Source organism: Trichomycterus rosablanca, chromosome 7 (assembly GCF_030014385.1).
Source record: "Trichomycterus rosablanca isolate fTriRos1 chromosome 7, fTriRos1.hap1, whole genome shotgun sequence".
In the NCBI taxonomy this organism is placed as follows: Eukaryota; Metazoa; Chordata; class Actinopteri; order Siluriformes; family Trichomycteridae; genus Trichomycterus; species Trichomycterus rosablanca.
This window is the reverse complement of record NC_085994.1, coordinates 13,481,536-13,496,834: the sequence shown is the minus strand read 5'-3', so window position 1 is coordinate 13,496,834 and position 15,299 is coordinate 13,481,536. Positions and strand designations below refer to the sequence as shown.

The window sequence follows — 15,299 nt, the reverse complement described above, 5'->3', positions numbered from 1 at the left end:
ACATTTACAGAAGAGAATAGGCAAATAACCACTTGAGTAGGTTTATAGTATTCTGTACAGTAATTATATTATACCATAACTTTATGGTTTCTATGAAAATCTACAGTGCTCACAGAAATATGTCCTACTGTGTAACAGGGCCGGAGTGGGACCCTTTTTCAGCCCGGGAGTTTCATTCCCAAACCCAGCCCACTTTTTCCATGGAGGAGGAATTTGAATAAATAAAACAGCAGCTAGCTCTTACAATGCCTTTTTACTGGGTATAAGTTCAGGTATATGTTGGTAAGTTAACAGAAAACACTTGACTTAAACATGTTTAATTTAAATCAGATAAAGATTTAAAAGGTAAAAAATGTTATAAATATGAAAACGTATTTACATTTGTACAGGAGCAATAAATTGAAATTAAAATAATTTGAAATTAAAATTGCATTTGTCTTCCCCACAGAGAGGTCTATTGTTAGGTTTACACTAAACTCTTAAGTAGCTTCACTACATGCATATTTAGTAGGCTACCTACAGCATCAGAAGCCTCCTAAGCAGTGCACTGGTTTCTGCAACTTTATTAATAACGGTGTGATTGTCTATAGACATGAGAATTTCCTTCTCTGTGTACATTAACATGAAGGCCTCCAAGAGTTCCTGTTTACCTATTTCATTTGGGCTGATTTTAATGCATTTTCAGCATTCTGAATATCTGGGTACTGGGTATCATTTAGAATCTATCCATCACATCTGTTCTGTGTGCAACTTGTTACATAAAATAGTTTTTTTAGTTCATTTTTACCATGCCTACTCGGTTCACCAGCAGGATCAGACTGGCTAAAAAAAAATTCATTAAGGGTTAGCTTATTTTGCTGAATAACATAACATGCTTATAGTTTTTTTTATTTTTTTTAGCCTATATTATGATGGTGTAAAATTGATAGTGATTTAGGCTATTTGTCTCCATTTGTTAAAATAAATTAGGCTATCATGCTGACATCTTTCTGAATGTCTGAACAATTTAACATATATCATGTACGTATATTCTCTACGTTATATTTTACATTACAAATAACTATCTTAGTTTAAATAACTCTGTTAGACTACCTGTCCCTTCAGTAGTCATGGATCATCAGTACAGCAGCGTCGGAACAAAAACATTACATTAATGAGTTAGGCTATTTAATATATTACACTTCAAATTATGTTTATTATTTTCAGCTTGAAACTGGATATTTGTGATTAATGCTGTGTATTGGGTTCTAAAAAAAACCACCGACTGATGATTTGCGAAAATCACCACTGACTGTTGGTTTGCGCTATTCTGTTGTAAGTTTACTTTTACCGGCGCTCAAGAAAAGACGACTCGTGGGCCAAACCAACTGAAACATTTGGGAGGGGGGGATTCCCTCAGATGGTAGAACCCATCTGATCTACTGCGATGTAGGTAGGGGCTGCGCTGTCAGATGAATGAATGAATGTATGTAAGAAGAAGATTAGATAAGTAACAGATAAATGTCAAAATTATTTTTTCCATCCAACCGGCCCAAACTCGAGACTGACATGAACCGGCCCATCGGGAATCCTCCCGAATCTCCCGATTAGCCACTCCGGGCTTGCTGTGTAATGTAATGTTTTGTCTCACATTTACAGTTTTTCTGAATTGCTAAAACACATTTCCTGAAACCTCCTCTCCTTTTCTCAAAACAGTAAACACAAAACCCAAAATGTAAGCTACTTTCACAAAACCTCTGACTTGTCTTGCAAAATCAAACTATCAACTCAAAACTATTTTATCTTTACTCAAAACTAAACACTGCTGTCAAAATACACACAAATCCAGCCAATGCATGAACACTACACAGAAGTTATTACACACTACATAAAACAATACAAAACAATGTGCTTTTATCACAGCAAAACCAAATATCTTTATTCAGGAATTCTGAAATGTGTTTTGTTTACATAAAAACATATTTATTTAAGTGTTTACATATTTAAATACTAGGCAACAAACAAAGAAACACAGTATATAAACTGCAATATATTTATTTATTGTATATACAGTTTGCAAAGTCAATCATTTATTCTGCCACAGGATCATGTCTCTGGGCTCGGTCAGGCCACAGGACTTCATCTACATCACAGGCAGTATTCTCCCTATCTAGACAATGCAAAAAGAAATCCATGCAGATTTCAGGCTTGGAAAGAATCCACTCCAATGTCATCACATACTGCATCCATTGACTAGAGCAGATTTTTCTGGGTATGTCGAGTAGAATTCCTCAAATGATTTTAGGAAGAGAGAGTATGGTTGAAGGCTTAGATTTATGAAACAGAGGTTATTGATAAACCACTAACGTTTAGACGAAGGTGAAAGCTCACATTGGTCAAACAACAACGTACACAGGGTGGTGCTCTCTCAGCTCAGGATCCCCTGCTGAAGTCCAATCAAAGCATCTTGTAGACCATCCAGAAATGACAACTTACAGTATACAGTCTAAGCAACTGAGGGTTACGGGTCATGCTCAAAGGTCCAACAGTGGCAACGTTGCAGTGGGTTCACTAGTCCAGTACCTTAACTGCTAGGCTACATGTTCACATTGCCACTACAATGATCAGGCATTTCTATAATTGCAGGTTGATCAGTTATGTTTGATATGTATGATATATGAAACTGATATGTTTATCAGTTGAGACCTCTTCTCCACCTCTTTGTGAGACTAAATCCAGCTTTGTTCAAATGTAAACATTCATGGGGCCTCTCCGGGGTTTTAGTTTAAAAGTGACACATCATGACAGACCTCATGTTGTTGTATAAATGTGCTGCTTTACACAGAATACAGTATTTGATATAACTGCTCTTGTTCTTGGTCATACTCATCTTCCTCCTCGTCCACCACCTCTGACATGCCCTTCTCTTCTTCTTCTGTTGCCCTTTATTGCTAGTCACAATACAGCTCAGAAATGCCACATGCATCTGAAATGACTTTTATTCTGTTTACCTAATCATTTTAACCCTTTTTACTGATATGACACACGTGTGAACAGTTTTTACCTGTAGTGTGTTAACGATGACAATAGTGCGTTTGTTGTGTTTAATCTTTGTGGCATGTGTGTGCTATTTTGCATCAAAGTGCACTACCATGAGAAATGTGTGTTAGTCAGTGAGAATGTGTTTAGAGTTTTGCAAAAAGGTTGAATCAGATGTGAAACTGTGTCAAACTAGGAGAAAATGGTTTAAGGTTTCATTCAATAGACAAGTTTTGGCAGTTGACAGTTGTGTTCCAAGAATGGGTTTTAGTGTTTTAGCGATCGAGAAAAACTGTAATAAAATGTGTATCCTATAATGTGTGTATACACCGATCAACCATAACATTAAAACGACCTCCTTGTTTCTACACTCACTGTCCATTTTATCAGCCCACTTACCATATAGAAGCACTTTGCTTTGTTAGCCCCCTTTAATGCTGTTCTTCAATGGTCAGGACTCTCCCAGGACCACTACAGAGTAGGTATTATTTAGGTGGTGGGTCATTCTCAGCACTGCATTGGCACTGACGTGGTGGTGGTGTGTTAGTGTGTGTTGTGCTGGTATGAGTGGATAAGACACAGCAGCGCTGATGGAGTTTTTAAACACCTCACTGTCACTGCTGGACTGAGAATAGTCCACCAACCAAAAATATACAGCCAACAGAGCCCCATGGGCAGCATCCTGTGACCACTGATGAAGGTCTAGAAGATGACAAACTCAAACAGAAGCAATAGATGAGCGATCGTCTCTGACTTTACATCTACAAGGTGGACCAACTAGGTAGGAGTGTCTAATAGAGTGGATAGTGAGTGGAATGATCCACCACCTAAATAATACCTGTTCTGAAGTGGTCCTGTGGGGGTCCTGACCATTGAAGAACAGGGTGAAAGCAGGCTAAAAATGTATGTAGAGAAACAGGTGGACTTAGTGGACAGGTGGGCAGTAATTGTAGAACTACAAAGTGCTTCTATATGGTAAGTGGAGCTGATACAATGGACAATGAGTGTAGAAACAAGGAGATGGTTTCAATGTTATGGCTGATCGGTGTATACTCTTCACAGAACATGGAGACAGCCATCCAGAGGTGGCAGATGCTGGAAATTTACAGATAAGTAAGAAACCACCATAGTCAAAATACACTGACCAGGTCAACATGTCCACAATTTACCGTGTCTTGAATCAGCACCAGCTGGTATAAAACATGGCAAAAGGTGGATTGGCTACTCTAAACTAGCACTAAGATGCAAGTGAGTGAGTGAATGGCTGTGTGTGTGATGTTCTGTGATGAGTTGGTGCTCAGTCCACAATGTATATAAGCCTTGAACCCAGTGTTGCTGGCTACACTGGAGCACATCCTTCTTACTGTGTATTCATTAAGGCAAAACATTAAAGACCTGTTACTTTGCTCATTAGAGAGATGCAATCCCTCAGACAGCGTGTGTGTAAATCAGTTTGCACTACATTATTTGCAGTTGTTAGAAATGTTTGAACAGATTTCCACACATGCAAACATCCAGTAAATCAGGGCCTGAGTGTGTGAGATAGACTCACGAGAGAGAAGTCGTGTGCATTGTTGCACAGCAGGCGAGGGAAGACGGCCTGCCTCTGCACGCGTTCCTCCTCCTCAAACACGTTGCCATACATAAAACCGTTCATCATAGTGGAGTGAGCATGGACGTCGATGTAGAACTCCAGACTTACTTTCTGTGTAAGAAAGAGGGAGAGAAAGAGAGAGGGATTAAACAAACCATCTGATTCTTAGGATTATGATAGTGCAACTCAATCCACTCTAAAATCTAGTGGACTGTTATTCACAAAAATAAAAAATAAATTAAAAACATCAGTGAATGTGAGATTTATAGTAATAAACTGACCACCTGATTCTAAGAATTAACAACAACTTTTTTAATTAATCTTCACCAAATATGAAATTTATAGTAATATAAAGTGATAATTATCATATTTATATTTATAAAGTGATAACTCCTCTACAAAATGCTGCGTCTGTGTCAACTTGTTCCTTTCCTATATAAATGTTCCTACATTCATACTATATACAGTGTATCACAAAAGTGAGTACACCCCTCACATTTCTGCAAATATTTCATTATATCTTTTCATGGGACAAAACTATAGACATGAAACTTGGATATAACTTAGAGTAGTCAGTGTACAGCTTGTATAGCAGTGTAGATTTACTGTCTTCTGAAAATAACTCAACACACAGCCATTAATGTCTAAATGGCTGGCAACATAAGTGAGTACACCCCACAGTGAACATGTCCAAATTGTGCCCAAAGTGACAATATTTTGTGTGACCACCATTATTATCCAGCACTGCCTTAACCCTCCTGGGCATGGAATTCACCAGAGCTGCACAGGTTGCTACTGGAATCCTCTTCCACTCCTCCATGATGACATCACGGAGCTGGTGGATGTTAGACACCTTGAACTCCTCCACCTTCCACTTGAGGATGCGCCACAGGTGCTCAATTGGGTTTAGTCCATCACCTTTACCTTCAGCTTCCTCAGCAAGGCAGTTGTCATCTTGGAGGTTGGGTTTGGGGTCGTTATCCTGTTGGAAAACTGCCATGAGGCCCAGTTTTCGAAGGGAGGGGATCATGCTCTGTTTCTGAATGTCACAGTACATGTTGGAATTCATGTTTCCCTCAATGAACTGCAGCTCCCCAGTGCCAGCAACACTCATGCAGCCCAAGACCATGATGCTACCACCACCATGCTTGACTGTAGGCAAGATACAGTTGTCTTGGTACTTCTCACCAGGGTGCCGCCACACATGCTGGACACCATCTGAGCCAGACAAGTTTATCTTGGTCTCGTCAGACCACAGGGCATTCCAGTAATCCATGTTCTTGGACTGCTTGTCTTCAGCAAATTGTTTGCGGGCTTTCTTGTGCGTCAGCTTCCTTCTGGGATGACGACCATGCAGACCGAGTTGATGCAGTGTGTGGCGTATGGTCTGAGCACTGACAGGCTGACCTCCCACGTCTTCAACCTCTGCAGCAATGCTGGCAGCACTCATGTGTCTATTTTTTAAAGCCAACCTCTGGATATGACGCCGAACACGTGGACTCAACTTCTTTGGTCGACCCTGGCGAAGCCTGTTCCGAGTGGAACCTGTCCTGGAAAACCGCTGTATGACCTTGGCCACCATGCTGTAGCTCAGTTTCAGGGTGTTAGCAATCTTCTTATAGCCCAGGCCATCTTTGTGGAGAGCAACAATTAAATTTCTCACATCCTCAGAGAGTTCTTTGCCATGAGGTGCCATGTTGAATATCCAGTGGCCAGTATGAGAGAATTGTACCCAAAACACCAAATTTAACAGCCCTGCTCCCCATTCACACCTGGGACCTTGACACATGACACCAGGGAGGGACAACGACACATTTGGGCACAATTTGGACATGTTCACTGTGGGGTGTACTCACTTATGTTGCCAGCTATTTAGACATTAATGGCTGTGTGTTGAGTTATTTTCAGAAGACAGTAAATCTACACTGCTATACAAGCTGTACACTGACTACTCTAAGTTATATCCAAGTTTCATGTCTATAGTGTTGTCCCATGAAAAGATATAATGAAATATTTGCAGAAATGTGAGGGGTGTACTCACTTTTGTGATACACTGTAGAACGCTCAGTTTTGTCTGGAGTGTTTAAGTCATTTTTTTAAAATATATATTTTGTTTATGCATTTTCTCCCTTTTTTCTCCCTTTTAGCGCATCCAATTGCCCGAATGCATCATGCTTCCTCTCCACCAATGCCGATCCCCGCTCTGATTGAGGAGAATTAAGCTGACCCATGCCCCCTCCGACATGTGGGCAGCATGCCGTATGCATCTTGTCACCTACACTTTGACGAGTGCAGTGCGGATCAGCACTGTGTACGGAGAGACACGCCCTGCCAGCACTTTTTTCCCCATGTCTGTGCAGGCAACATCAATCAGCCAGCAGAGGGCAGAGGGTAGGTATTATTTAGGTGGTGGATCATTCTCAGCACTGCAGTGACACTGACATGGTGATGGTGTGTTAGTGTGTGTTGTGCTGGTAAGAGTTGATAAGACACAGCAATGCTGATGGAGTTTTTAAATACCTCACTGTCACTGCTGGATTGAGAATAGTCCACTAACCAAAAATATCCAGCCAACAGCGCCCTGTGGGAAGTCTCCTGTGACCACTAATGAAGGTCTAGAAGATGACCAACTCAAACAGCAGCAATAAATGAGCGATCGTCTCTGACTTTACATCTACAAGGTGGACCAACTAGGTAGAAGTGTGTCTGATCCACTCATAGCAGCACAACACACATTAACACACCACCACCATGTCATTGTCACTGCAGTGCTGCAAATGATCTACCACCTAAATAATACCATTAAAGAACATTAAAGACCATTTTTCTGCATCTGATTGGTGTAGATACTTGAATCACATATGGTAAGTGGAGCTGATAAAATGGACAGTGGTAAAACAAGAAGGTGGTTTTAATGTTATGGCTGATCAGTGTATGTGAAAGGCACACATGGCCATTGAAATTAATGGTCATTGTAATTTGCATATGGACCTGATCACTGGATCCATTGTTATGCAATGGGCTGGCTTCTGTATTCACCACCAGCTCAGTCTGTCACTTGGATCCATATAAAACTTTGGGTCTAGATTCAACTTTGTGGATAGGCATAAAGTGCTTGGTCCAAAATTTGTGAGATAAAATGTAAGTTCACTTACATGCTTTCAAAAATCCTCCTTAAAATCCTTAAAAATTTGGAGATTCAGTACATTTTGCTAACAGTGGATTGTAGGGATTTCGGACAATGTATACATAAAAAATGTTCTTTAATACTGATGAGTCAAAACAGCAAGAGCAGGATGATCATTCACCATGTGATAAAAAAGCAGCAAGCATTCTCCTGCTGGCCATTTCATAAGCTGCCTTTAATAACCACGCCATGGTTCAGAGATATTCATTTATGTTCCTTAGTCAGCGAGCAAACCTTATGCACCAGTATGTGCCCCCCGGGCTGACGCTTTGGCTCCTATCATGATACAAATGATTAATTTGCTCTGCAGCCTGGGACAATAATAACTGTCAGTGGGTAGCGGGAGAAAAGTCCCACAGCACATATACAACAGTCCCGGTAAGCGAGCAAGTAGTCGACTGTCACTTGAAAGAGAATATTTACAAACTGTAAGACACAGAGAAAGAACAGAGGACAAAAAGTAAGTACACTTCTATAAGCGTGGAATAAAAGACCCTCAAAATGAATGAGTGATTGTGAGGCAGTGTGTGCATGAGAGAAGCAGCTTTCATCCACGAAAAGAGCTGCGCTGGTGGCACGCTGCTGGAACATGGAGAGAAAACCCTTCAGATGCGCCTCCGCTACCACCCACGCACCATTCAGACTTATACAGCCAAGTGCAAGAACTGCAGCGCAGGAACCTACTGCTGTGTGTACAGATCATCAGCCCCAACATGGCCGTTACATCATTAAACTTGTGCTTGAAGAGAAGATGAAAACAACATGGTGTGAGCTTTTTGTGAAGGCAGACGATCACAGGGTAGGTTGTTTGGAGCAAGGCTGTAGCCATGAATTAAACATTGGGGGGACCAAATCTAATGAGGAGGGGAGGTTGGGGGGGGGGGGGGGGGGGGGGGGGGTTCCTGCCACTCTAAAACCTTCCTACCATATTAACAACTGATGGGAACACTGACAGATCCTGGACACTGATGGGAACACTGACAGATCCTGGACACTGATGGGAACACTGACAGATCTTGGACACTGATGGGAACACTGACAGATCTTGGACACTGATGGGAACACTGACAGATCCTGGACACTGATGAGAACACTATCAGATCCTGGGCAATGACGGGAACACTGACAGATCCTGGACACTGATGAAAACACTAACAGATCCTGGGCAATGACGGGAACACTGACAGATCCTGGGCAATGACGGGAACACTGACAGATCCTGGACACTGATGGGAACACTGAAAGATCCTTGACACTCATGAGGGGACTAACAGATCCTGGGCAATGATGGGAACACTGACAGATCCTGGACACTGATGGGAACACTGACAGATCCTGGGCAATGATGGAAACACTGGCAGATCCTGGACACTGATGGGAACACTGACAGATCCTGGGCAATGATGGGAACACTAACAGATCCTGGACACTGATGGGAACACTGACAGATCCTGGACACTGATGGGAACACTGACAGATCCTGGACACTGATGGGAACACTGAAAGATCCTGGACACTCATGAGGGGACTAACAGATCCTGGGCAATGATGGGAACACTGACAGATCCTGGGCAATGATGGGAACACTGACAGATCCTGGACACTGATGGGAACACTGACAGATCTTGGACACTGATGGGAACACTGACAGATCTTGGACACTGATGGGAACACTGACAGATCCTGGACACTGATGAGAACACTATCAGATCCTGGGCAATGACGGGAACACTGACAGATCCTGGACACTGATGGAAACACTGACAGATCCTGGACACTGATGAAAACACTAACAGATCCTGGGCAATGACGGGAACACTGACAGATCCTGGACACTGATGGGAACACTGACAGATCCTGGACACTGATGAAAACACTAACAGATCCTGGGCAATGACGGGAACACTGACAGATCCTGGGCAATGACGGGAACACTGACAGATCCTGGACACTGATGGGAACACTGAAAGATCCTTGACACTCATGAGGGGACTAACAGATCCTGGGCAATGATGGGAACACTGACAGATCCTGGACACTGATGGGAACACTGACAGATCCTGGGCAATGATGGAAACACTGGCAGATCCTGGACACTGATGGGAACACTGACAGATCCTGGGCAATGATGGGAACACTAACAGATCCTGGACACTGATGGGAACACTGACAGATCCTGGGCAATGATGGGAACACTGGCAGATCCTGGACACTGATGGGAACACTGACAGATCCTGGGCAATGATGGGAACACTGACAGATTGTGGAATACATTTATTTAGAATTTTATATCAATATGTTGGAAAGGACATTTTGAACATATCTGTATATTAAAAGGAAAACTGAAAAATTCAACAGCAAAAACAAGCCAATTTAAACAAAAAATAAATGTATTAGCTTATTATTTACAGCTTTGTAATGGTACTACTCCACTTAACTGTTAACAGAGGAAGTACTTTTAGTACATGCTTTTATCTAGAGCACATGTGTCAAACTCGAGGCCCGCCACGTCATTTTATGTTGCCCGCGTGAGCCTAAAAGACGTATGAGTGTCTTAAAATACACTGTAAAATCGTACATAAACTGCATCTCCCACAATGCATGCTGATTTCATGACCCGCAAAGTGACCGCATCAGCTATTAACTGAGGCGGTTCTCCAACAAGTGATGTTGAGAAATATTTACAAATAATCCCAAAATGTTCAAGAAGAGAAAATTTAAGCAAAAAGAAGAGAATTTAATGAAAGATGGGAAAGTGAATACAAGTTTGTCTCTTGTGTTATGAAGCCGTGTTTGTTTGTTTATTAGGATTTTAATGTCATGTTTTACACTTTGGTTACATTCATGACAGGAACGGTAGTTACTCATTACACAAGGTTCATTAGTTCACAAAGTTATATCGAACACAGTCATGGACAATTTAGTGTCTCCAATTCACCTCACTCGCATGTCTTTGGACTGTGGGAGGAAACCGGAGCACCCGGAGTAAACCCACATAGACACGGGGAGAACATGCACACTCCACACAGAAGGGACCCGGACCACCACACCTGGGGATCGAACCCAGGACCTTCTTGCTGTGAGGTGACAGTGCTACCCACTTAGCCACCGTGCCACCCGTTATGAGGCCGTGTCTGTGGTAAAGGAGTACAATATAAATGTAGATGTACATTATAAATATACAGTATAAATTTGACATTTTGACACCAAACACAGAATTTAGCCTTCAAGAAAAACAACAAATTGTCCAAGACTTAAAAGGCAGACTGCAATCACAGCAGGATACGTTACAATTGGCCCTTTCAGGGCCACCATAATGCGGTGAAAATGATTTTGACACCCCTGACTTACAATTGACCTGAAATACAAGCAATGGAAGTTTAATGGCCTTACTTTAGTTTAACGGTTTAATGTTGGCAATGTTGAGTGATGGGGCTAGAACATGCAACATTCTAATCACTAGTCCAAAATATTTACCACTGATCTACCAACTGCCAAAACTTAAATTAGAAATGTTTTGGTACAGATATGCATTACATTGTTTCCAGGACACGTTTACATTTGATTGGTTGGATTGTCTATTTTACAGTTCAAAAGAACTGCAAAATTATGTGTAAAAAAAATTAATGTATGTATTTGTTGCAAACACCATTAAACTTTTTTATGTAAACCATTTACAAACCATGGACCCATAGGAACAAAGGATGCATTCACCTCAGATAATGACCCTACAGTTGCTTTAAGCTTTGCAAAGAACATGCATCAGATCAAAAACACTGTATTTCACATTGATCTTTATTCTTCTCATTTCCATGTGTGCCCTATACACAAGGCCTTGATTCCTAACCTTTGACTGCTCTGCTGCCTTCGCTTTCTCTCCCTCTCTTTTTATAGTACAGTAGAGCTCTGCCAACCATCCCTTGTCTCATTGAACATTCCAAAACTCGTCCTAAATCCCTGGAGTCACCCGCAGAGCAAGTAAGAGAGGAACTGAGAGAGAACAAATAGGTGAATTAAAGAAAAAGAGATAGAAAAAGAGAGAGGAAGAGGTGGCGAGCACTCAGTGTTTGAAATTCTGCTCACAGTCAAAGCAATTTCCTGGCGAGCAGAGGGCTGTCAGGCCTCTGATGGCAGGCGGTGAAATATTGTGGCTGGGATAGGGGCAGCAGCCTGCATGCCAGTCTGATGGATGGAGCCCGCAAGGAAGAGAGGGGAACAACACACAGAGGAAAAAAGAGGAAGATAAAAAGAAGGAAGAGAGAGAGATCCAGGAACAGAGATACAGCAGAAGAGAGAAAGAAATGGAGAGAGCAACAAAAAAATGGCAAATCCAGCCACTATTAGGGAAGCATCATCAGCTCCTTGAAGAGGTTCACAAGGTCCAATAGAGGTGAAAGACATTCTAATTGCCCATTTGCCCTGTATTACGGGCCAAGTCTGTCCCACTGGCAAAGGTTTCTTTAAACACACACACTGTTTTGACCATTTCTCATATTAGTAGAAGAAGTTTAAATTTCAGGCTGTGTAATGGGACTGTATGCATGAGGTGCTAATTGACCAAAACGGCTTGTTTGTCCGCTTTGGTTCATTAGCAAAATAAAATTGGAAATCTAATGTCACTGCTTCATCATCAGTGTGGTGTTTCACAGTGTCTTGCTGTTTTTAGGCTTCCTTTAGTCCACAGGCATTTTAGCCCAATCTCAATCTGTATTACTCTCTATCCATAGTGGTATACACTGATCAGCCATAACATTAAAACCACCTCCTTGTTTCTACACTCACTGTCCATTTTATCAGCTCCACTTACCATATAAAAGCACTTTGTAGTTCTACGATTATTGACTGTAGTCCATCTATTTCTCTACATACTTGTTTTAGCCTGCTTTCACCCTGTTCTTCAATGGTCAGGACCCCCAGAGGACCACAACAAAGCAGGTATTTTTTAGATGGTGGATCATTCTCAGCACTGCAGTGACATGGTGATGGTGTGTTAGTGTGTGTTGTGCTGGCATGAGTAGATCAGACACAGCAGCGCTGCTGGAGTTTTAAAATACTGTGTCCACTTAATGTCCACTCTATTAGATACTCCTACCTAGTTGGTCCACATTGTAGATAAAGTCAGAGACAATCGCTCATCTATTGCTGCTGTTTGAGTTGGTCATCTTCTAGACCTTCATCAGTGATCACAGGACTTGCTCAAATTGTATAGCTATAATTGTACGTTGCTTTGAATGAAAGTGTCTGCTAAATGCTGCAAATGCTAGGTAACAGATTGGCCCAGATACTTCAGTTTCCACCCACTTGCTATGTTTAATATTGAATTACATTATAACGTGAGGGAAGTGGTAGCTCAGTGGTTAAGGCATTGAACTACTAAAGCTGTTGCTGCTGGGCCCCTGATCAAGGCCTTTCAATGTACAATATTTTTGCTATTTTTATCCACACAAATGACAGCTTATTTCAGCACATGCATTTTCTCCCCTTTTTCTCCTGACTTTTAGCGTAGCCAGTTACCCAATTGCATTATGCTTTCTCTCTGCTAATGTTGATCTCCACTCTGGTTGAGGAGAGCCGAGACTGACACACGCCCCCTCCGACACGTGTGCAGAAGCCGACTGCATCTTTTCACCTGCATGAGGTGAGTTCATATGTGGATCAGCTTTGTGTACAGAGAGCCACACCCTGATCAATGCATTATCTCTCGTCCCTGTGCAGACGGCATTAATCAGCCAGCAGAGATCGTAATTACATCAGTTATGAGGAATCCCCGTCCGGCTCCCACCCTGTATGAACAACAGCCAATCGTTGTTTGTATAGGCGCCAAGGCTGCCGAATGGCAGAGCTGAGATTTGAAACTACGAGTTTGAGATGTCAGCTCTGGTGTGCTAGCGTGCTTGACTGCTATTAAATTTTACTTTTAATGCTTGTATTTGTTAATATACTAAAAAAACAAGGCAGCATTAAACAACAGCATTAAATATGTAAACAGTTACAGGGTATGTATGGGTTTTAAACAAATTACTTCATTAAAACCACAAAGATGGATGTATAGCATTGTATTCAGATAATCACCCACAACCCAGGTACATAGAAAAACTCCTTTAACCTTTAACGTTATACAAACCATATAACCTAATTAAATATAACATAAAAATGATTTTATGTGAACCTATAAGGTTCCTAAAGGTTAAACTGAAGTCAAAACTCATTTCTGTATAACTCCCACCTGAGAAATAGCAGCACTTGCTGGAATAATTCAAGGGCAACAACTGCAGTCACAGTCAACATTTCCCCCAGTCTCCAACACATGTGAACACAAAGCCTGCCAATCACACCACCCTAACGTGTTGTCAATCAAAGCAGGACAATACCCCGCCGGTCTAACAGTGATGGATTGTTTCATTAACATGCGTCCCTGACCTCTAGATTTGTTCATTTAAATTTGTAATTAGCCAATTAAAGACAATTAGGAAATTAGGAATATGAAAACAGGAGATGATTTAAACCCTGATGCATTGCATACTCAATAACAAGAGTGTAATGTCCATTATATTCTAGGTGAGGCTAAGTGCTAAGATCCAGGTTTAACTGTGTAGAGGAGCTAATGGAAGGTCAGAGGAACTCACGACGAGGAGTACTTATCTGATGCATAATTATTAGGCTGGGCCTTAAAGATCCATAAACAATATGCTTCTCTGTAATGGGGGAAACAATGCTGCTGATTTAAGCAGATTTAAAAGCTGATGCATTTAACCACAGGGCACTTAGCATCAGCAATACCTTTAAGAAGAGGATGCAACAAATTCTGGCCACGTTGGTAATGGACTGTGTCTTCTTATAATGTAAGACAGAATTGTGGAAAAGCTTACGTGGAAAATTACAAAGAGGGAATAGAAAATACATTTAAGGGGGGAGTAGATGTGTGAATGTACAAAAAAGGTTTTAATATTTAATAATGAATAATAAAAACTACAAAGCCCAGCTAGGACTGACAAACTTACAAAGTAAAGAAAAAAGTCAGGAGAAAGATTTCCAATGTTTACAATACTCAACATAATTGTATTTTGTAAAAAATAAACAAATTCCATATTATGTACAATTATTAATGGCTTGGAAACTGAACATCACAATTGTTGCAGTTTTGCAAATAAACCTTTTGCCCATTCTTGCTTAATACAAGACTTCAGCTGTTCAACAATCCGTAGTTGCCGTTGGCTGATTCTCTCCTTCATACATTTTAAATAGAAGACAGATCTGGACTTTAGGCGGGCTGTGTGGCTATATTTATCACACCGTGTCCACTGTCTACTCTATTAGACACTCCAACCTAGTTGATCCACCTTGTAGATGTAAAGTCAGAGACGATCGCTCATCTATTGCTGCTGTTTGAGTTGGTCATCTTCTAGACCCTCATCAGTGGTCACAGGATGATGCCCACAGGGCGCTGTTGGTTGGATATTTTTGGTTGGTGGACTATTCTCAGTCCAGCAGTGACAGTGA

The 15,299-nt window shown here is 41.4% G+C and overlaps 1 protein-coding gene across 4 annotated transcripts in view; it reads right to left on the bottom strand.

Annotated features, from left to right (window-relative positions):
- agbl4 (AGBL carboxypeptidase 4) overlaps positions 1-15,299 on the bottom strand; it is a 587,706-nt gene that overhangs the window by 38,287 nt on the left and 534,120 nt on the right. For all 4 annotated transcript variants that reach the window (XM_062999017.1, XM_062999019.1, XM_062999018.1 and 1 more), the window contains one exon: positions 4,571-4,723. In XM_062999017.1, coding sequence (XP_062855087.1) covers positions 4,571-4,723 — 153 coding nt within the window. The remainder of the gene's footprint in view (positions 1-4,570; positions 4,724-15,299) is intronic.